The 21,951-nt window shown below is 35.6% G+C and overlaps 1 protein-coding gene across 1 annotated transcript in view; it reads right to left on the bottom strand.

Annotated features, from left to right (window-relative positions):
- LOC144648273 (uncharacterized) overlaps nucleotides 1-20,859 on the bottom strand; it is a 48,061-nt gene extending 27,202 nt beyond the window's left edge. The window contains exons 1-23 of the mRNA XM_078507889.1: nucleotides 20,336-20,859; nucleotides 20,208-20,256; nucleotides 17,575-17,763; nucleotides 16,852-17,016; nucleotides 16,563-16,600; nucleotides 14,926-14,968; nucleotides 8,960-9,166; nucleotides 8,082-8,282; nucleotides 7,471-7,506; nucleotides 7,142-7,262; nucleotides 6,552-6,556; nucleotides 6,220-6,425; nucleotides 5,722-5,827; nucleotides 5,094-5,213; nucleotides 4,910-5,000; nucleotides 3,581-3,683; nucleotides 3,235-3,284; nucleotides 2,773-2,914; nucleotides 2,103-2,206; nucleotides 1,847-1,949; nucleotides 1,283-1,436; nucleotides 773-839; nucleotides 442-508 (exon numbers count right to left, since the gene is read on the bottom strand). Of these exons, the coding sequence (XP_078364015.1) occupies nucleotides 442-508; nucleotides 773-839; nucleotides 1,283-1,436; nucleotides 1,847-1,949; nucleotides 2,103-2,206; nucleotides 2,773-2,914; nucleotides 3,235-3,284; nucleotides 3,581-3,683; nucleotides 4,910-5,000; nucleotides 5,094-5,213; nucleotides 5,722-5,827; nucleotides 6,220-6,425; nucleotides 6,552-6,556; nucleotides 7,142-7,262; nucleotides 7,471-7,506; nucleotides 8,082-8,282; nucleotides 8,960-9,166; nucleotides 14,926-14,968; nucleotides 16,563-16,600; nucleotides 16,852-17,016; nucleotides 17,575-17,763; nucleotides 20,208-20,256; nucleotides 20,336-20,383 (2,415 nt within the window). The 5' untranslated portion in view covers nucleotides 20,384-20,859. The remainder of the gene's footprint in view (nucleotides 1-441; nucleotides 509-772; nucleotides 840-1,282; nucleotides 1,437-1,846; nucleotides 1,950-2,102; nucleotides 2,207-2,772; nucleotides 2,915-3,234; nucleotides 3,285-3,580; nucleotides 3,684-4,909; nucleotides 5,001-5,093; nucleotides 5,214-5,721; nucleotides 5,828-6,219; nucleotides 6,426-6,551; nucleotides 6,557-7,141; nucleotides 7,263-7,470; nucleotides 7,507-8,081; nucleotides 8,283-8,959; nucleotides 9,167-14,925; nucleotides 14,969-16,562; nucleotides 16,601-16,851; nucleotides 17,017-17,574; nucleotides 17,764-20,207; nucleotides 20,257-20,335) is intronic.
- Between the last annotated feature and the right edge of the window lie 1,092 nt (nucleotides 20,860-21,951).

The following is a 21,951-nucleotide window of genomic DNA, read 5'->3' as shown; positions in this document are numbered from 1 at the left end:
CAACCTGCATGTTAGTTCATTTTTTCCTTATCTTTGTAATATACCTTTTTCGCTGATTATGTTGTTGTTTCACTGTATTATTTCTTTATTGTTCCCTTTTTGTTATGCTCACTGCTATCACTGTAACGTCCACTGATATTTTAACTTAATTATTCATTGTAAGGTTATTATATAACACGTCTGTAGCTATAAAATGTAAATTGAAATCTAACGAACACTGTTACTAACCATGGCATAGGTTATGTATGTTTTATTATCTAAAAATGTCATTTTGTGTTCCGAGATATAAGCAAACCTGCTTTCATGTCGACAGGGAATCGGCGAACCAAATAACTTCCCTCCCTGCTCCAAACAATATACACCTTCCGTACGAGTCACGGTTTTTAGTTTTAGAATTGTTTTGTAACAGGAACTTTGTATTTGTATTGAGACTCTGCTTACCGATACTATAATTCCAACTGGGGCGAGAAATGCCCAAATAAAGCCTCCTTCAAGACTTAGCCAACAACTGTAAAATGACAAATACGACAAACAATTAATAAACGTTAAAAAGACAACAAAATCAATTTAAACCAACAATGAATGTGAAAATGAATGTGAGATTGGAAGTAATGACACACACGAGATGTAATAATATAACTGTAATATTTTATTTTAAATGGAAAATTAAAACGTATTATACTAACAAGGTAACTAAAATAGACCAATAAAACAAAATGGATGGTTACAAAATATGGCATGATTGTTGACCTGTAAATCTCATCTTACTTACAGCTTTGATGTGCTGTATCCTTCATAATATACACTCACTGAAATTGCAACTATAAGGACTGGTATTCCTGGCATAACAAAAGGTATTATAAGAAGAAGATAGCACAAAGATGGAATAGAGGGACTACGCAAAACATTAGCTTGCTCAAACACCAACTGATCCGTCAAGAGACAAGTCAGAGTCAAAATGATTCTTGTCAGATTAGTTGACTATTGAATTTTAATTAGCTATAATTGAAGGTTTTATCATGTTGTTGAATCAGAACAATGCACACGAGGTGAAAAAGTTAACGAATTTACGATGATTATGGGTTTTTTTACGTATCTTAAATGAAATGCCAAAGAAGTTGTCCTTGGCATGTTAATTGTCCTATCAGTTACATGAGTATGTTACATCACTGGTATAAGGCATTTACTCTAAATACGACACCAGCGTTCTCTGTTGTTTTGTGTTTTTCAAGTAATTTGGTTGTATAAGGACACCAGAACACAATTATTTCATAACACATACCCCATCCTATTGCCACATAATAACGCAAGCGAATTGTTTGTACGTTGAACACTGAGACAATTTTTGAGAACATGTGAATGGCTTCGACACTCATCCAAGTAAATGATGCTGTAAAAAAGTAATGGAGCATAACAGCTACAGCTACGCAGACACCCTGTAAAGAAATATAACAAGAAAGTGTATTTTACAAACTTTATTGAATTTTTCAATTTGTAGAGTACAGCGTATCGTCCCTTGGGTACTTAATCCTTTCAGGTCTCCAGAAAGCCCTCAACCCACATAGAACACTTTTATGTTCGCAAACCCAATTGAATTAACAACAGTTAGCTTGTTTCAAGTCATTTTATCTTTGTGTCGTCCTTTAATGTGGCTCCATACTGTAATCACATATGATGTGGAGCGCGCAAGTGTCATACTTTGAAATGTGATTTTGCATCCGTTTTTAGTCCTAGTTCGCTAAAACTTATCAAATGCAATCAGCAATGATGAAATAAATTAAGACTACCCAAACAAATGCGTCTTTTAGTGTTTAAGTATCATTTTAAGCGTAAAACGTTCACTCACTTTAATCTCGGTGGCACCAATACCAGCTACAAATACCAACTGTGAAGCGGCAAGGGCAACACAAAGATTGAGATGAATTCGGTATCGCAAAGCTGATAAGCTTCTGTAAACAAGAATTAGGAGTCGATATGAGAAAAGTGGACTCATCGTTCATTTTTTGCTTCTTTGTTCTAAAATATAAAACTAATGGTAAACAATGGAAACGACCAATCATCCGAAAAAATGGAAATATGTTACAAACAAAAATGTTACAAACCTGACACGAGCGAAAGTAAAAATACAAGCAATGAGACAGAGAATAGCAAATCCACAACCAATTTTTGTGATTAGATCCAACACTAGCTTCTCCGTTTCAGTGAGCTAAGAGAAACAAAATTAACTGCAATCAATATCGATTATTTACCCCTTGTTTGGCAATAAAAAATGATCAAGTCCTACAATTTAATGCACTCCACTTCTTCAAGCGAACAAACGCTATAAAATTTTTTTCATTTTCAACTCCGTCCCTTGCAGGCAAATTTTAAGCAACCGAACTTAAAGATGAATATTTTTTCGTAGAGAAAAATGAAGCCAGTACTGCATCATTTGAAAATCAAACTGCTGATCTAGAGAAAAGTCAGCGAAGATAATACAGAACACTATCGCCAGAACCACCAACCCCACCACTACCATCACCAACAACAAAAGCAACAGAAAAAACAATAACAACGATAAGACAACAACAAATTATTCAAACAACAAATAATTTTAACAGTTTTTAAACTATTTAAATAGTCTACACCACTCCAGCTAAAAATGGGTCCAAAACGTATTCCAACTTCTGACGCTATTCAATTAGAAGTAGAAGAAGAAAAATAAAGCTGTGGTAAAAATACACACACAATTGTTTCAAGTTGAAATGTTTTTTTTTCGAGTAAATTCCATACCTGTAATTTTGATTGGTCGTTGTTGTAATTAATAAGAACAGCGAAACTGGTGAGGTGATCCGTTAAACATGTAGTAGTTAAGTCGTCTTCATAGTTATCTGCAAATGTCATCCCGTCATCAGACCAGAAAGGTTTGTTGGAGCTACAGCGGAAAACAAAAATCGAAAGCAAGGACGTTTGACAATTTTAAAACGTTTAACATGGAAACTTTGGTTGGTAGAATAATCTCAACAAAACTCTCATAAGGAAGTCTTTATAGTTACGTCAAATAAATAAAGTTTGTATATAAGAGGTGCAAATTTTATGATATAATAAATTTTGAAGGCAAATCTTCTGATTGATTAAGAAATTAAATTGATTACTAAATACTTTGTCTTTGCATGTTATTCCTTCCTTATTAGTGATAATGAAAACCCAACACGTTTTTTTATGAAAGATAGATTATTAAAATAAGACACTTACCCAAAAGTGCGGTTGAGGAAAATACATCGTATAGATGATCCTTTCGCCCTCTGAGAATAATAACGCGACGATTCAGTGATTCTAATAACTTGTTTGAACCAGGCTGGCATATGTGAAAGGTCCTTTTGGATGAAGCAATCTTATAGCGAAAAAGTGGCATGCAGAGAAGGCACAACGAATCCCAGGAAGAAAGAAATATTGCATTTTTACCATAGAGCAAAAAGTAGAATGTTATGACATTGTGGCAGGTTCACAAGAAAATCTTTCCATTCGCTCAATTTGTCTCCATCCTTTTGATCTCAAAAAACAATTTAAATTTATGTTAACATAAACATTGAGAATTTACCTTGATTTTAAAACTAAGGGTGGCGTTTTTCTGAAGCGCATTTACGTTGCCATCTTTAGTCATTGCCAACACAGAGACTACCGGAGATAGTAAGGATGAAGATCTGAAAAAAAAGTTAACCTTAAATCTCAGCAACTTTAAAATATTACCCATAGCGCTATAGACAGTATAATAGTATAAGAGTTTATGCCATAACCGGGAGAATTCTCGCGCGCTGATTGGTCCAAAGTTATGGTCGATGAGAGTATAGACCATGAAAGTGACGCCAGATCACGCCACGCACACGCGCGGGCTAGAAAGTTTGGTCTCCATGAATGAAAGCGAATTTCATCGTGGTTATGTTTGAATCAAGTACGCATTTGTTTTCGGAATTCAGGATTGGACTTCTACTTAGGTGATCTGTCGAAAGAAAATTGGCCAGGCTTTTGAATTTTTGGTCTAACTGAGAAGAACGGTGCTAGCGAACCGGCAGTCCGGCAGCGGACTGTCGATCTTCAGTGAACGAGCGCTAACAAGATCTTCAGAAAGAAAAATAATCTTGCTCACTTCAAGAGATAGGCACAACTCAACGAGAGAGGAAAAGGTAATTAAAATTGTTATTCTTTGAATTCTTGTTCATCTTCTATTGTATCATTGTCGTTTTTACGTGTCGGACCGTAATATTTACGTCCCACCGGCAAAGTTTCTTCACGGTCAGGCATCGCTTTTGATAAATACTTGTTCGAGTTTGTTATGTTAAAAAACAAAAAGACCACATTTTTCCATGGTCTACACTCTTATAGACCATAGAAATGACGCCATAAAATGCCCAACACTTTGCAGTGAAACCACTCGCCTAAAGGCTCGTGGTTCCACTTGAGTTTGGAACATTTTCTGACGTCATTTCTATGGTCTATAAGAGTGTAGACATGGAAAAATGTGGTCAATTTGTTAAATAACCCAGTCAGCAAAGTTCGCAGCATTGTATTATAATGTCGCTTGGCTCATTTTAATCACATGATCGTTCACCAAAGGAAAATATCCTATGCCCATCATAGTTCAAAGTACAGGCGACAAAGGGTAGAATTGAAAGTGCTTCAACATATCACAATGCGAGACTCTCTTTAGTTTTCCCAATATTGGTTTGCCAGGTGCCCTTGTGGTAAAATTGTTTCTACTTTCATTACAGAAAAGTAAGCAGTAAAGAATAGAGATGGCAAGAGAACTAAAGATCTGACAACCATCTGAAAAATTCCTCACGCTAGTGTGACAAGAAATGTATTAAGACCAGTGGAAAAGACGTTTGCATTGAAGAAAGTTTTTTTTCTTGATTCAGTGTCATAAACGTACCTCTTTGTCTCTGACGAATCCATTTTCAATTCCGGTGTTTCATTGCATAGTGCACCGAATTTAAATACGACTGTTACTATTCCCAGTCGACCTGCCCAAAAACATAAAAAAGAGATTTTACAAAACAATATTTCAAAATTGAAATGTGTAAGAGTAATGTAACACTTGAATTCAATTAACTTACCTTTTTTGATATCAATGGAGCCGCTCGATAAACTGAGTATTCCTTGTGATTGGTCCGCTACCAGTGGATCAGGAACCTTTAACGTCGTGTTGGCGTTACTTGTAATAACACCGTGTAATTCTATTCGGAGGTAAATACATTATTTTAAAGCAGCTTTGCAATTTCCATGCATACTCGTTATGAAAGCTATCGTTTCTCACTACTTTTCCAAGTGTTCATAAAAATCTTTTAGTGTTGTTTTTAATTTGCTGAGCTGCATTGTTAGAATTTCCAAAAAGGGTTTTTGTGATAATTTACAACCCGAATTGTGATTAGAATGCTCGAGTACTGAAAAAACGATCACACTGATTATTACAAAAGGAAAAAACTCACGGAAAAGGGAGTATGAGGTTTCCCTTTTGATTATGAGCTTTTGGTAAGAACGTTAAGAGGAGATTGACTTCTGCGTCCGTTGTAGCACGTAAAAGTTTCTTCGGCAAATATATATGGTAAAGGGGGAGTAGCCTCATGCAGGTAAAAGCTGAGGCTGCTTGATTATTTAATTTTTCTATAACACACGTATTTACTAACAGGCTGATAAAGCGATGTAGTGAATTAAACAAAAGATTAAATGATTGACCACTCGCACCTATGAAATCGTGGAAGAATGATGGTAGTACATTAGCTGGACTATCGAGAATTGTACCCAGGAATAGACTAACTGTATCTTCTATTTTCATGAGAAGTTCTTGAATCTGGTGATAAGTAAACAAAGTTGCAATTGTGTTTTCCTCTTAAGCAGGAATTTTTAAATTATAAAGATCTAAAAAATGACAAATAAACTAACCAATTCAATAATAAACTAACAAATAAACTAACAAATAAAATAACCAATTGAACTAAGTTTACGCTTCAACAGTGAAAAAAGATGAGAAGTAAAACACGAAGAGTTGATTCGTTTAATGAATTACCCTACCTTACTTCACAATTAATCAGTGATATCAAATCACTGTGCTGATATCACCGATCCATTGTCTAAGCGTACCAGAAAGGTTCGATAAGGCAAATATTTTATGACTTGAAGATTGTTTTAATGTTAAAATAACTGAAATAAGGGAATAAAAAAATTCATACTGTTGCAACTTACCAAAGAAGCTGTACAGTTCCCGTTTGAATGAACGTGTCTGATCAGAGTGTTGTGCTGGAAACCATAAATAGAAAATTTGATTCTAAAACTATGCGCATCGCCTGGTAAAACCATTAAGATTAAATTTTTGCGTCTGGGGAGTTTATCTTGAATTAGATGATTATCTGAGTGGTCGCAGGGACCAGCTGAGTATAACGTAAGTGGGGCTTCCATTCAAAAGAAACATATATCGTTCGAGTTCCTTGATTACATAGGCACCCCAAAGACGCGTGATAATATTAATGTGGTTGTGTAGCATTTGACCATAGGAGCATCGCTCAACAAGCATTTGCATTTTCTTTTTGAAACATAAAACGGAATCAACTGTTGAATTGTGGTGCGTCAAAAAAATCAATAGAAAAATTTTATCAATTAAAGTGAAAACAATCATATTATTCTTATTCCTATTGTTTAGGTACATCTGACATTATTTACATGATGCCACTTTTAAAAAAAATAAAAAAAAAAAATTTTTTTTATATATAAATATTAAACCACTTTTAAAGCTCCATGGCTAGAGCAAGAATGACTACATCAGGAAATATTGCTATTTTTGTTCTCAGACTTACCAGAAACAACAGCCTCAAAAACGTTAACACCACCGTACCAACAATTACACAAAACAATTATGTGAGTTTGAAGTTAAACAAAATGTGTGGACTATTCAAGGCTATCGAATGTCACCGTTACAATCCTTTGATTATAACATGTTTTCTTGTGGATAAAGATAATATAGACTTACAAGAGTTTTCAATCTCTCGTTGATGGTAGACGAACCATTCTTCCACTTAGCTGAAGAGTCAAAAGAGAGTTGTCATGACAATCTGTATTACTGTCATTTCATTTATCAACCACACCCAAATGACATCGACCTTGTTAATGCGTTTGCAGAAAAGACAATATGGTGTTAGGCAAGAAACTGACGAATCTTGACCATAGGGACAAGTTAATTGTGTGCTTACCTGGAGGAGAAGACCTTACTGTAGTGCTCGAGCTCGTTGTTACTGGAAGTAAGATGATACAGATTGTTGTTCACACAGATGGTCGAGACCTGTACATTATTACTTTCTCAATCAAGGAAAAACACTTTTGTTTAACAAATGTAATACTACTGTAGGCTAAATAACGTTAGTGACAGCAGATCAGATGCAGAGAAGAAGTACTGACAATTTTGCGTCACAAGACATGTGACATTCAGACATGCATACTTACCGGATGGCAAGGGGGCTGCTGTTGTGTTAGGTTTCACTAAAAATTAGACAAACAAAGAGAAGAAGTGAGAATTATAGCTTTCTGATTAAAGGCAGTTTTATGATAATATGGGACGGTTACGACTATTTTTTTTTCTTCTTTTGATTTTTCCTTCCCCTCCCCTCTCTCTCTCTCCCCCATTCCCCCCCCCCCGCCCCCTCCCCCCCCCCCCCCCCTCCCTTCTCCCCCCCCTTTCCTTCCGCCCCCCCCTCTTCTCCTTCCTTCGGGTGCCCATGTTAGCGCAATGCGCGGATGACTATAGAAGCTTTTTACTGACCCCTTCTGACAAATTGTCTGAAAAATTAGTAAGCATAGTCAAAAGGAGCTAAAATAAAAGGGAGTTTAAGCACAGGCCTTTTTCAGCTACGGATGACAACCGGAAGGTGAAGGCTTAAAATGTTGACGCGCTGATACCTTCACAAACGACTTCAAAAGTTCTCGTTTACTGAGGCATTTTAAACTTAACGTTACGGATAAAAGGCAGTAATATGATCCAGAGACGACGACTTTCGTCTTCCGGTTGCCGTTCCGTGTCTCAAAAACGCCTGTGCTTAGGCTCCCTTAAAACTTACTGTGACAGCCCTGCAGATATGTGTTGTTACGTGGTACGATGCAAGGGTAATAATATATGCCATGTTTCCATGAAACGTCACGGCTGGCCGTCTCTAGTGAGATGTTAAGAACAGACCGTTCCCATTCACAGTTTAAGATTTGAACCGTGTTGTTGTGGTCTGTAATGCCTTTCTTTGTTATGACTGTCTCCAAGCAAGATGCTAAAATAATAAACAAGAGTGTGATGTTTTAACATGTAGGATTATTGCCAAGTTTAATTTAAGAATTCATCTGAATACGGCTAGTTTCAGATTTTGTGCTCAATATATGATTTGCTTGTTGCTGCAGTGGTTTACGTACAGCCTGTTGTTGTTACTAAATGGTATTAGGAGTCTCTGGTAGTTTACTGGTATCTTAATTACACCGGAGTGCTCCCTTAGGTATCTTCAAAGTATAGTGTTATGCGTAGACAAAGTAATACTCTAATTTGAAACAGTCAGAAAAATGCTAAAGCCCCGCACAAACGAACTCAACGATGTTAGTACAACATCGCCTAAACATTGTTGGGCGCAACATGTCGACGTTTGACACCAGGTTGGCAATGTTGCACATGTTGCGTGAAGTTTGAAATCAGTCAAACGTTTGACCCAACATATGCCAACATTTATTTATATAATTGGATTGGATAAATTTTGCTTGTAAGATGGCTTATTCTTCCTACCAGTAATGCTCATAAAAATCGCTTATTCTGCTCGAAATTCTGTCGCCAGGATTTATCCAAACCTTGTGCAACTGTAAATCACATTGAACACGATCAAGTATGGAACGTGACAAGATGGTTTTGCCGCCCTTGACTTCGTCTGAATCAATACAATTTTTTAGCTGTAAGATGAAATACCTGGTCGTGTGAGCTTGTTGTTTTCCCTTTCGACAGAAACTTCACAACACATTGTGTGTGAAAGTAATGTTGCATTCCTTCGCTCGGATGCTTTGCAGCTTAAATAGATGTGTATAGAATCACGTGTACAGTTCCAAGAGATGTTACTATGAAGTTGCTTAAACTGACCACTGGTAGTCTGAGGCTTGCTGTTTTCAATACACATCACTGTTACGTGGAAAAGTTAAATAAAGAACATATTAGATAAACTTTAGTAATTTTCCAGTGACATTTTGTAACATTTTTAAAATTACATAATATCCCTCCCGCAGTATACCTCAGCATGAATTTTCAAAAAGAGTCTTTCGTAAGGTGGATCATAAGTTAATGCGTTACGTTAAACCAGTTGCCAAAATTAAAATAAAAAGTATAAAGATGCCAAGCCTTTCATAGCCTGCGAATACAGCCGCCTCTCATTCGCGTCCCGCAACGAAGAGCGAAACGCGAAGAGAGACGTCTGCGATTCACGGCCAGAAATTCCATACTGATGACGTAAATCTGTCAAGAATCCGGACAGGAGCGCTGATTGGTCAGCTAGCTAATTTACATAATGTATGCGAAATATAACACTTCATTACCACACATGTGATTATACGAACGGAAAAAACCGGATGTTATTGCAGACTAAAAGTTGACCCACACTGGGGGAAGGATCGTGGAGCTACTCTGAAGCTATACCTTACACTTTCTATAATTTCTCGCTTCATATGTAAATGGGAAACAAAAGAAACTGCTTTATGAATCAGACGAACGACCTCAAAGTACAGAAAGGATGCGCCACTGCGGCCGTTAAAAATAGATCAATTTTGACACCTAACATTCATGTTGACATAAAGGCAGCCGGCAAAACGAACAAGCAACAAAAATGTGAAATACAAATAACCTGAACCATTCTCAATTAAAGAAAAAATGCTACAGAAAAACAGAATTTGACGAAGAACAGGGAAAGAAGAAACTAAGTGTCTTTCAGTAGAATTGTTATGATCGTTGCAGTATATTTATGGCCCATTACTACCGAGAGATGCGCTCATGTTCCAAAACATATCAATGTCATTTAGTGATTTCACAGCTTATTTTTTCCTAATATTACTACTCGTATAGGGATTCCTAATTTTCGCGATGAAGTTGTCAGCTGTAAACGTGTCCTTAACTGCCTTGAAAGTGTTTGTGATCAAGCAAGTAATGAGCGGCTGAGAACGAAAGTATAATTATGCAGGACCAACTGCATCCGGTGTGGGGAAATCTAATTAGCGGTTAACGTCATCAGTATGGAATTTCTCGCGTTTCGCTCTTCGTTGCGGGACGCGAATGAGAGGCGGCTGTATTCGCAGGCTAAGCCTTTTAACACTAAAAAACTTTTTAAAACTTCTTGGCACGAGAGGCCATGTAAAATAAGCTTTGACATTTATATTCCGATGCGCTATCGCTAGTCTCAGCGATAGCAGGGTCAAACAAAAAAAGCAAACAGCAAAACAAACAAACATAAAGGCTTAAAATGAGCATCCAAGGTCATTCTAAATACAAGTTCAAAGTTCAAAATACATTTGTTTATCAAATAGTCAATGCAAGATTTCAGAGACTTATGTCAAAAATGAATATAGCCTTAATTCGATACGAAAGAAAGGATAAGACGATATCGTATAATATAAATAGAGGATATATAGAGGATAATACATGGTTGCGCGGAGATATGAAATTTATCTTTGAGTGTTCAAATCGATCGAACGAGTGAGATATCGGATTTGAACACGAGAAGATAAATTTCATATCTCCAAGCAACCATGTATTATTCTTTTTATTACATAAACCTACTAATTACGATGTTTTTTGACGATTTTCCGAAGATTTCCGACCATTTTCCGAAGATTTCCGAAAATTTTCAAAATGTTGTCCGAAGGTTGTACGAATGATTCCGAACATTTTCCGAAAATTTCCGAAGTTTTCCGCAGATTGCCGAAGATTGCCGAGGAAGATCCGAAGATGTTTCGACTTAAGATCGATTTACTTTGGCCCATTGAGCATTGAAACATGGCAAACTCTGCAAGCTGATTGGTCAAATCGATATCTCACGAGTGAGCGCAGCGCACGAGTGGGATATCGATTTGAACACGAGAAGATAAATTTCATATCTCCAAGCAACCATGTAATATTCTGTTTATTATATAAACCTACTAATTACGATGTTTTTGACGATTTTCCGAAGATTGCCGACCATTTTCCGAAGATTTCCGAAGATGTGCAAAATGTTGTTCGAAGGTCGTACGAATGTTTCCGAATATTTTCCGAACTTTTCCGAAAATTTCCGAAGATATCCGAAGATTGCCGAAGATTGCCGAGGAAGATCCGAAGATTTTTCGACTTAATATCGATTTACTTTGGCTCATTCAGCATTGAAACAGGGCAAACTTGTCAGAAAATGTTTCGAAATCGATATCTTCACATGTGAAAATAACATGTTATTTTCACGTGTGAAGATATGATTTTTTCGCGCGAAAGATTTCCTGGTATTTCACTGATGTTTATATAATAAATATTGTTTTTATACCCGTCACTCTTGCTGTTTGTTAATGGCAGAATTTATTAGTACATGTAACTGTTTACTGAATGTGTTTTCATTTAATGTTTACTTGTCACTAGCAATAATGATACCAGCGACAAATACCAACTGTGAAGCTGAGCAAATAACATATTTTCACACAAGATAGATAAAAACTAAAAGATCTACAGAACTATGCATCTTCGATCAAGTAATTGTCTGTTTTTCCTATTTACTCTAGTCTTTGCGTTAATACCCGATTCCCTCTATAGCGCGCGCCTGCAGGGAATCACGGTAGTTGTATTCATCAAACCATGCGCGAGACTCAGCAACGTGCATCGTTGTTGCGTCTCGCGCATGGTTTCATGAATACAACTACCGTGATTCCCTGCAGTCGCGCGCTATAGAGGGAATCGGGTATTTTCATGTGTTTCCTTTTTTTTTCTACACATATACATATGGTAGCCGTTGCGTTAACTTTGCGATTATTTGACTTTCATGGATACCTGGCGATTCCTCTTTCTTTTATAGATCCAATTTTCTCCATTTTCACAAAAAATAAATAAATAAAGCCCCCCACTCCAAGTCACTAGTTAGATATAAAGGTCATAAGAAAGGAAAGGAAAGAGGCAAACTGTCAAAGGAAAAAATGTTTTCAACGATTTGAAAGTTCTTTGACGTGGAAATCTAGCAAATTGTGGCCGGAGTCATTCATCGCAAAGGTAATAAAAGACTGCACGAAAACTTTGCAAGTTTACAAACTTCATAGACTGACGAAGGTATTGAGAATAAAGGTTAGTTCCACAAACTCTGCTTTAGAAATTTGTTATGAATTATTTTATTCCGTATTCTTTCGTTTTTGCCAAATAACAGACATGGCAGAAAGCACTGAAAGCACATAAAACTAAAATTATAATTCAAGAACTGAGCGTAAGTTTCTGTCATGAAAATAATTCAAGTAAGCTTTCATTTTCAATATTTTTTCAGTCCGTTGAAAGCGGACCTGTTTAATGTGTTCCTCAGTTCTCATATGTTTGTTCCTGGGTTTACATTTTTTTCCCTAGTTCCTTTGCTCCAACTGTGGTGGGAGGGGAAAATTGTTTTTGTGATCCACCCTCAGTAAATTTTCACAATGAGAATCATATTTAAAAAATATAACCTTGTAGTTTTCTCTCTCAACGATGCGCAAAATTTTAATGGATATCCAGACTATCAGTTGGTCACCTCGCGAAAGCTTGACATTTAGAGCTTCTTGAAATAGCTGTCTGTATTATAAGAGCGAATTATATATAGGCCTTTCTCGATTATGCTAGTAAAACTGGCATTTAATGCTACTAGAAATTCTCGCATAAAGCCAAAAAAAATGCTAAAATAATGCCTGATTTCTTTAAGAAATGCCACTTGAATTCCAAAGAATTCTTTGTTTTATTTCAAACAAAACGTACAAACTCTTACATTCTGATGCTCATATCAACAACAGGTGATACTTAATAATTGTGTGTTTATAAAAAAAAAATTAAAAAATTAAAATAAATAAAAAAATTATTTAAAAGTATATATTACACACACACACAAGTAACACAACACAAGTACACAAGTAACACAACGCACAAACAGTCGAAAGAGACAGAAAACAATCAAATTAAGTAATAAAAATTGTGAAACTTTAGGATTATTTATCCTTCTGAGTTCTGAGAGCTGAAATCTGGATCACAGTCATGAAAAATGACAGAAAACGCTAGCAATTCTTTTTCAAGAAAAAACGAAAAAAAATGCTCGTTTCCCCAAAAAATGCCGAAAAAAATGCTAGCATAATCGAGAAAGGCCTAATTATATACACGGAAAACTACGGAAATAAGCTTCGTGAAATTAACAATCAGTTGCAGCTGCCTACGTTTTGGATTATGGTAGTGATAGTTTGAGTGATTTTCTTTTGTTGGCAGAGACTTTGTGGATGCAATTTAAGTGTTAATGACGGGATATCATATTACTAAGCTGAGAAAACAGCTAAAGAAAAATCTAATTAAGCTACAGGGATGTCCAATCCAAAAACATCATATCAATTATTGATACTAAAAAAGGCGAGACTTTTCTAGAAAAAAGTGTCCCGGATATTCAGTTGACCGTGCTGAATTGAAGTGTTAATGACCGGATATCATATTACTGAGCGGTAACAACAGCTACAAGTAAAGTCTAATCAAGCTGAAGGGATGTCAGCTATAGGGATGTCTTATCAAAAAAGAAAAACAATTTCCTATCAATAATTGATACTTAGAAGGCAGGGCTTTTCTCAACCAACCTCATTGACTACAAAAAAGTGCCCCGCATATTAATAAAAAAATAATTTCCTTAAAAATGCTAGATATCAAACCAAGGGATATTTAACACTTGTTCTAAGGCAACTTGACTGTCACTTGATGACGGACTGCGAAAAGACAAGAAAATTGCCTGTTGTTTAATTTGAACTCACTGTATGGACACAGTTGTTATTTTTTTATTTTAATTGGGTTTTGTTTAATTAGAACTCACCATGTAGGCACATTTGTTATTTTGTATTTCACGCACGTACTCATATAAGTATGGAAATTACGCATCGCAGCTTGAAAATGTCTGGATCTTTCTACACTGTTTAATGAATGCCGAATGAAATTGTGTATATGCAAATTATGAAACTGTCAGTTTGTATGAAGAACGTTCTCTTTGGTAACTAAACTGGCGACGGTTTTACGGGAACATAAAAAGTAAAGATAAAATATGGGAGCTCTGTTAGAGAAAGTTGATCATAAATCAACGATTGAATATGATTTTACGAAATTAATTCTTTGATGCGCCTCAAAGGAAAAATATTTCAGTTTGTGCCTCATTTAAAAAGCATCGTGACAGCTGCCTGAATTTTCAACTACTCTTAATGTCGATGTTATTATTACCTTGTTCAAAGAATAAATAATAGAGGTCCCCGCGCAAATTTCACCGCAATAAACTAAGTTGATATAAGGAGAATATCACAACAAGAAAACACAACACTAACTTATCCAAAAACATCACCAAAAAGCAAAATAAAAGATCGTGCATATCTACGATAACTAAAACATAAAACAAATTATATTCCTTTATATTCTTATATGCAGTTTCACAAAGCTAACAAATTTATAAAACATCTTTCTTCACCTGGTGCGACAATTATTCGCAGCAAGTGTAAGTTTAACAACCCTAGAGGCTCAACTGTACACTTGCGGATGGTAACTATCAAGAGATGGCTTTAGTACTAGAGGTTCAATGTATAATATCATGCGTGTAGAAATATTGCATTTTATATTTACGTTTGTAAAATTGCCTGTAAGCAGATATTAGTGCCATGGAATTTTCTTTAAAATTTCAATATGAATCTTACCGGTAGATAAGGGGCATCTCTTTTGTCGAGTTAAGCTTGAAATCTAAATAAGAAAATTTGGATTAGAACAGGGCGATATCCAACTGAAAATGCATTTAATGAAAATATCGCGAAAGTAGGGCTAAACTTTACCTTAACTCCTAGCAACACCAAAAGAGCCACAAAAACGTTTACTGCGATGGTGAGGCTCATTTCATTTCAAAAGAATGACGTTCTTGACCATTCAAAGAAGCATTAATAAGCGCTTTCCATGGTGTGGTCAAGTTTTAATTTAGATTATTAACAGCACTCCTAATATGTCACATTTTAACAATTTATGCATCTTGGTCTATTCTGATGTCACTTGTTGTTTATTTAGTCAATGATTAGAATGTGGAAAAACTTAATTGCTATGAAAATTTCATGAGTTACACGTCTCAGTCAAAACGATCATCGCGCAGAATTACTATTGTTCATGCGTCATTTAGTTACTGAGATCTGTCATAATACGGACTGAGGATTTGGCAGTCGATTTATGGCTCAAGCGCGAGGGACGCAGACCATAAAAATGACAGTATGGGACGAGAAAACGAGGTAATTAAGATATTTATTTTATTTCTTACGCGGAGCATTTCAGGTCAAGCACACAGGAAGCGGCTTTAATTGACTGGTGCGTCAATGGTCTTTTCCAGGCTCTCGGTTTGTAGGGAAGAACGAAAAACGCGCGCGAGCGAGCGGAGAAAGAACGAGCGGGGAAGAAGGCGTCTTCCCCGCTTGTCTTTTCCGCGCTCGCCCGCTTTTTTCACTCTTCCCCACAAACCGAGAGCCTGGAACAGGCTAAGTGCAAAAGGGTTAGTCAGATCCAAAGGATACAGAGATGAATCGGTACTTTAAACGCTTTATTTCGACGACGATTGATACAGCTTTTTATCGTGAAAGCCTGAAATTGCGTACGGTTTACGATTAATTTGAAAATACAGTAAAAACCCGCGAATAAGAACCTAATTTTTCCTGGTTAGCCTAAACAGATTCTTCAGTAAATAATAGTTAACACCAATTTAGGCTGTTTAGGTTTTTTATAGGTTCTTATTTTCTAAAGAAAAATTTTCATTGTTTCTAATAGAACTTTTGGTTATATTCTCATTCGGTCTAATTCTTGTTTAAAATTTGCATACCACATAAGTATTTATGTTAAAATGAAGTACTAATCATTCAGAAGATAACATTATATACATGTACAGTAATGCTTTGTATAAAATATTCTCTTAAACGTTAACATTTTTAATCAATCTTAGAAAATAAGAACCTGTTTCCAAATTTTAGGCTAAATAGGCTCTTATAAAAATGGGTTCTAATGTGCGAATTTAAGTTTTACTGGTTCTTAAATTTTAAGTTCTTACTCGCGAGTTTTTACAGTACTTGTAAAGTTTGTAAACAGACAAGACAACTCAACTGAGAAGAAAGTGCCACGATCAACTTGCTTGTTGAACTTTCGAAAGTTTGAAAGTTAGGCAGTGTTGTTTACAAATAAACACGAAACGAGAGAATACTGAATTGTCGAGGAACTATTGTACAAAAACCTAAAATACCAGTGTGAGAGATGTTTGGTGTAGTGTGATCTGTAAGATAGCAGTTAGTTTTATGTTTCTCATCACTACCTGATTTGAGTGCTTTCTTCCTCTGACGTCTTCAGTACCTAAAGACAGACAAACTTATCTTGTGTTTTATTAGCTCTTTCTGTCCCGATTTTTAAATATAAATGCTTCGTGTTAAATAATAAATGATAACTCTATTTGCAAACATCATCATTGATGTTTGATTGATCATTGATTCTTCATAAAGGATCAAACACATTTGATCCTATATGAAGACATTTTCTTGCTAACTGTTTGCTTGACATTATAACGACGTGTAATGCTTTTTACTCGTTTCTTTTTGGTCACTTACAGTGGACTAAAGGACGAGTCGTTTTATTACACAGGGTGTGAAGTCGCATATGTCCCTGATTGTCCACCTGAAGACTCAAACTGCTCCACTGACACTGCCACTTAAGATGTGACACAAAAGCTGCTTCATGTCGACCACAGTTGGTACAATTCATTATACAGGTGACTTAAAAAAAGAAAAGAAATAAAAAACCGTTTAAACAATGCAATATACATGTAGGAACAATGGGGAAATCTGAAATATTAATGACCTGATTATTAGTGTGGATAAGAAAAACGCTCTACCTTCACAGAAGGGCAGCAGTTTACACACATAAAACCTTGCACAAGCATTGGCATTGTCAATACCAAAATTACACTTAACGTTTTCTTTGGCAATTCTGATGACGGACTACTAATAGGCCAGTATTGAACACTGTAGATTCGTAGCTGTGACGAGCTTTCTAGGTGTGATGCTGGGCTACTTTTTCATTTACAAAATACTCATGGATTACATCAGTCTTTACTGTTTAATACATCAAAACGTTTAGCCGTTTTTTCGTTTTTAGTTCTTTTATACTAAAGAATCTATGTCTATTTTAAAGGTTTCACCATAGTTCTGCCCGGCAAACTATGTCCTTATGACATTTTTGGTTAACGAATTGATGATTTCGAGGATTGATTTAAATAATATTAAATTAATAGCAACTAAACAAACAGTAAACCAAACACATTTCAAGCCTACCTTTATGAAATGTGTCTTCCTTGCCCTGATCGTTTACTGTTGCTTTACAGCAGGAATGCATTGTTTGTGTTGTCTTGTTTGTTTCAATGCCTATACAGTTCAACTTTATAATTCCAAATCTTCCACGACAAATCCAAGAAATGACATCATGTTGACGAGATTGCCATCCAGGGTTTTTGGTACACATTGCTTAAAACGGTAAGTTACAGCAATCAGAAGTTATAAGTCAGTATTACGGTAATTTTCAGGGTAATTTTCAGTGAGAATAAATGCATTACTCAAGGACAATCTTTTCTTTCTGACATGGGGAGGGGTCCAAATAAGCTAGAGTTGTTATACACTAGGTTTCCTTTCTGTTAAAAATGCATGGATTATAAAAATAACCCTTGAAATATTTAGTAGGCTCAAAATATATTTCGCCATTCTTTTCCTTGTATGACCTTGTAATATGTGGTCACGTAGTGGTTGTTGCCACGTCAAACTGTGGCCCACGCCGGGGAGGGGAAAAATAGCTCAGGAGACGTTATTTGAGAGAGTCCTTGGTGTATTTGCGAAATTTTACGATCGTTAACTGAAATAAAATAAAATAAAAAATAAGTTTAAAGCTTCTTGATTTCAATTTGACGACAAGGTTTTTTGAAATTTTAAGGAACGTTTAGATAGATAATAATAATAATAATAATAATAATAATAATAATAATAATAATGGCACTTCGGGCAGTATATCCACAGAGTGGCTCTTCGCCTGCCCGATCCTAACTAAATTTACAGATGTAAAAGATTTACAGAATTAAATTTAAAATTGGCACAAAATACGTCGAAAAAAGTAATCTTTGTTCTGTTTGGCAATCAGTTCTTTAAAAAACAACATTTGTCGTCATCTGCTACGTTCGCCTCACAGTTTAAGTTAAAATTTTAAGTAAATGATTTGTGGAAGCCTGTGTCTCATCGAATAGGCTTTTTTCGTTTTGGTGACCCAAACTTTGAAGAAAGAACTTGAACCGCTATGAACTTAGATCACGCGCGCTATTCACCTCATACAGTGCTCTCGTTATAGACAACATGCAGAAACCAATCAGAACGCTCCCAAGTAGTCATGTGTTTGAATCTCTAGGGCTAGAAACTTACCGTTTACGATTGCTATTGTTTTCTTCATCTTGTTTTCTCGACTGTACTTTCTTGGTGTCAGGCCGGAGTATGTTTTATTTGAGGACCTCCCTGAAAACCACTTCATATGACGGGAGCCTTCTCTTTAAAAATTATTTATTATTATTATTATTATTATTATTATTATTCGACCTGCGTAATGCGTATTTTTTGGTTTTTGATGCACTATTTAAGTTCAGCAGTTTGAATCTCTAGGGCTAGAAACTTACCGTTTACGATTCCTATTGTTTTCTTCATCTTGTTTTCTCGACTGTACTTTCTTGGTGTCAGGCCGGAGTATGTTTTATTTGAGGACCTCCCTGAAAACCACTTCATGTGACGGGAGCCTTCTCTTTAAAAATTATTTATTATTATTATTATTATTCGACCTGCGTAATGCGTATTTTTTGGTTTTTGATGCACTATTTAAGTTCAGCAAAATTCTGTTAAGACTATATCAAACATGGGTTGTCAATCCCAAACCAAACACCTGCAGACATCTGCTCAAAGCTCCAAATACTGCCATTCATGAAGATCAAAGAAGTCATAGTGAGTCACATTTGGAAAACTTTCTGTTGCTAAAAGCGATTGCTCACGTTATTGATATATATGCGAATTTATTGAAGAGTGAGGACAGAAACATACACGCAAGTTATTTGATTCTATCGGTGGCTAAAAACTACGAAAAGAATAATATTTGTTTGGCATGTGTTATTAAAAAAACCTTGACTCCAATATTAAAGGCCCCGCGGGATGTGAATGACATTTCTCCCCACAACAAAGCAGGCACAAGTTGTATTCTATTATTTGAATTGGCTTAAAGCACCATTCCCTTTAATGATTCCGCCACTCTTTATTGTTTATCTAAAAAACACTACTATCTGTGTTTTGCGTTTGTGCTTAAAAGCGTTTACATAATATTCTTAAAACGTTTTAATAGCGTTGACAAGTATAGTATCAACCGTTCGCCAAGTTCTCGCTTGTAAAATTTTACGTAAGGAAAAACTTATTTTGTCGTAAATTTTTCCTGTTGTTAAACGTATGGAATCGCATTATAGAAGTGGCGCCTTTAACTAGTTGATTCCTTTTGGTGAATGTTTTATTTATTTATTGTAGGAAATAATTCTAAGGTTCTTTAACATCTTAATATTAATGCACTGTGCAGTTTATATATTCCCCAGGAAATGCCCGACCTCGATCATTCGACGTGTTACTATGAAAATAAATTCGAAATTCGCTATTTTAGATTTCCCTTCCAAAGTCGGAATTTTTAGTTTATTATGTTAGACTTGTGGGTTAAGCCTGTATGCTTATACGATTTAAATCAAATGCAAATGAAAACAACAGGTAATTTAACATAAAATACGGAGTTTAGTCTGGATATATTAAGATACCGGTACCGTTTTGTTACTTTAAGACCAGTACAAGGCGAAAAATATAATAAATAAAATAAACAACTGACTGCCGAGAGTAAAACCGCCGCCCACCTGTATAGACTTCCCCACATTTGTCATCACTCAAAGGGAAACTTGAAATCTGAAAGAAAGCATTTTGTTTTCTGTTTTCGGTAAAATGAAGACAAATTTCAGAACAAAGTGACGAAAGTTATACTTACCCATGCTTTGAGAAAAATAGTAAGAAAAAGAAATCTACACTTCATCATTTTCTGAAACTAGGCCAAATAATGGGCTGATAAATAATGGACCCAAATAAGGCTGCGCGACAACGAAAGTGTTTATGAATTAATCATGCCCTGAACAGTTAGTAAGCCATTTCCGAGTTGCCTTTTACCTCTATTCAAACCAAGTCCTGCTGCACAACCTTTCATATGGAAATGAGTTTGATTTGCAAGACAATGAATGTGTAAAGAAAGCTCCCTTCCACATTAAAACTTTCGCACCAGGTCTCGTTTTGAAACAGAGGCAAAGTGGTGTATTGACGTTTGTGCTTACTTCACGTCCGTATTCTCTACCTTAATTGGTTTTATCAACAAAGCGGTTCTTTCTTTTTGACGGTTTTATTCCGAATAGTGGGGATAATAACAGTCATGTTTAGGAACTGCCAACTTCTTTGTCAAGAAATAATAACAGTGGGGCGAAATGAAACTATAAAAAGACCGACTATATATATTGTGCTTTGTAAATTTGTAACGGTTATTGTTATTAATTTGAGTACAAAAGGCGGAAGAAACTTTGTAAATGATTTTTCTTGCAATTAAATTTATTAGGCGAGAATGATTGCTATTATTTACTGATCCTATCATCGGCTACTGAAGGAAGTTCAATTGGCTTAAAATCCTATTGGGGATTTTCAATATAAGCGACTGCCTTTCTCAAAACTCTTAACGAAGCTACATTATGCATCAGATCTTGCTTGGGTCATCCTTTTTGTTGCGTTAAACTTACTATATGTACTTGAACATAACATGACAGAAAGAATCAAACTCACACTAAATTGGTGTTGTGGAGAAAATTGTGCTCTGTATGTCACTAACACTAACCGAAAAAACAAGGAAACTTAGACGGCTATAACCTTTAGTTACCCTTGTTCTTAGTAAACAAAAAGAAAATCTATTCTTCGAAACAAAGGGATGTATGTAAAGTTAATAACTCCTCCAAAGGCGATAACATTTAAAAATACTGACATAATGTCTTGCCTCTTAGCAGGTGCAGTTTGACGTATGTCGTTTTCTATTTCTTTCTAGTTTTTATCAATATGAAGTGCTTTAAGAAATCTATTTTTCTAACCGCCGCCTCTTTAAAATACATCACCTTCTAATGAATTAAACAGAGATCATCTGTTTCTTTATTTGCTTGTATCCACTTGCTTTTTATGTAACGTCTAGACCTAGTGCAAACATTTCAAGTATGGCCGCCGTTATTTTTATGCCTCCAGAAAAAACATTTTTCAAGAGAATTACTTTGCCTAAAATATTAAGTCAAAGTAAACGAATATATGGAGTTTGAACGGTATACTCCTATCTAGTGTGAAGCTACAAGGACATATACGCCTAATTGCAATAAGGTTGTCATAGAAAAAAGGAAAAAGGATAAAGGCAAATAGGAATTAATTAAGCCCATGCGTGAAATTTATGCTTACAAATGGCCTGAAAAATACGAATAAATCAATTTATCTTGTTACAGCATAAAAAGTGGACTCGAAGTGTGCAGATAAAAACTCGTGAGTTTTCTTTTAAGGCCACCAGTTATGAAACTGCGCTAATTAATTCCT

Source organism: Oculina patagonica, chromosome 4, assembly GCF_052425735.1.
Source record: "Oculina patagonica isolate OP01 chromosome 4, crgOcupat, whole genome shotgun sequence".
Classification (NCBI taxonomy): domain Eukaryota; kingdom Metazoa; phylum Cnidaria; class Anthozoa; order Scleractinia; family Oculinidae; genus Oculina; species Oculina patagonica.
The sequence above is the reverse complement of the archived record's forward strand: the minus strand, read 5'-3'. Positions and strand labels throughout refer to the sequence as shown.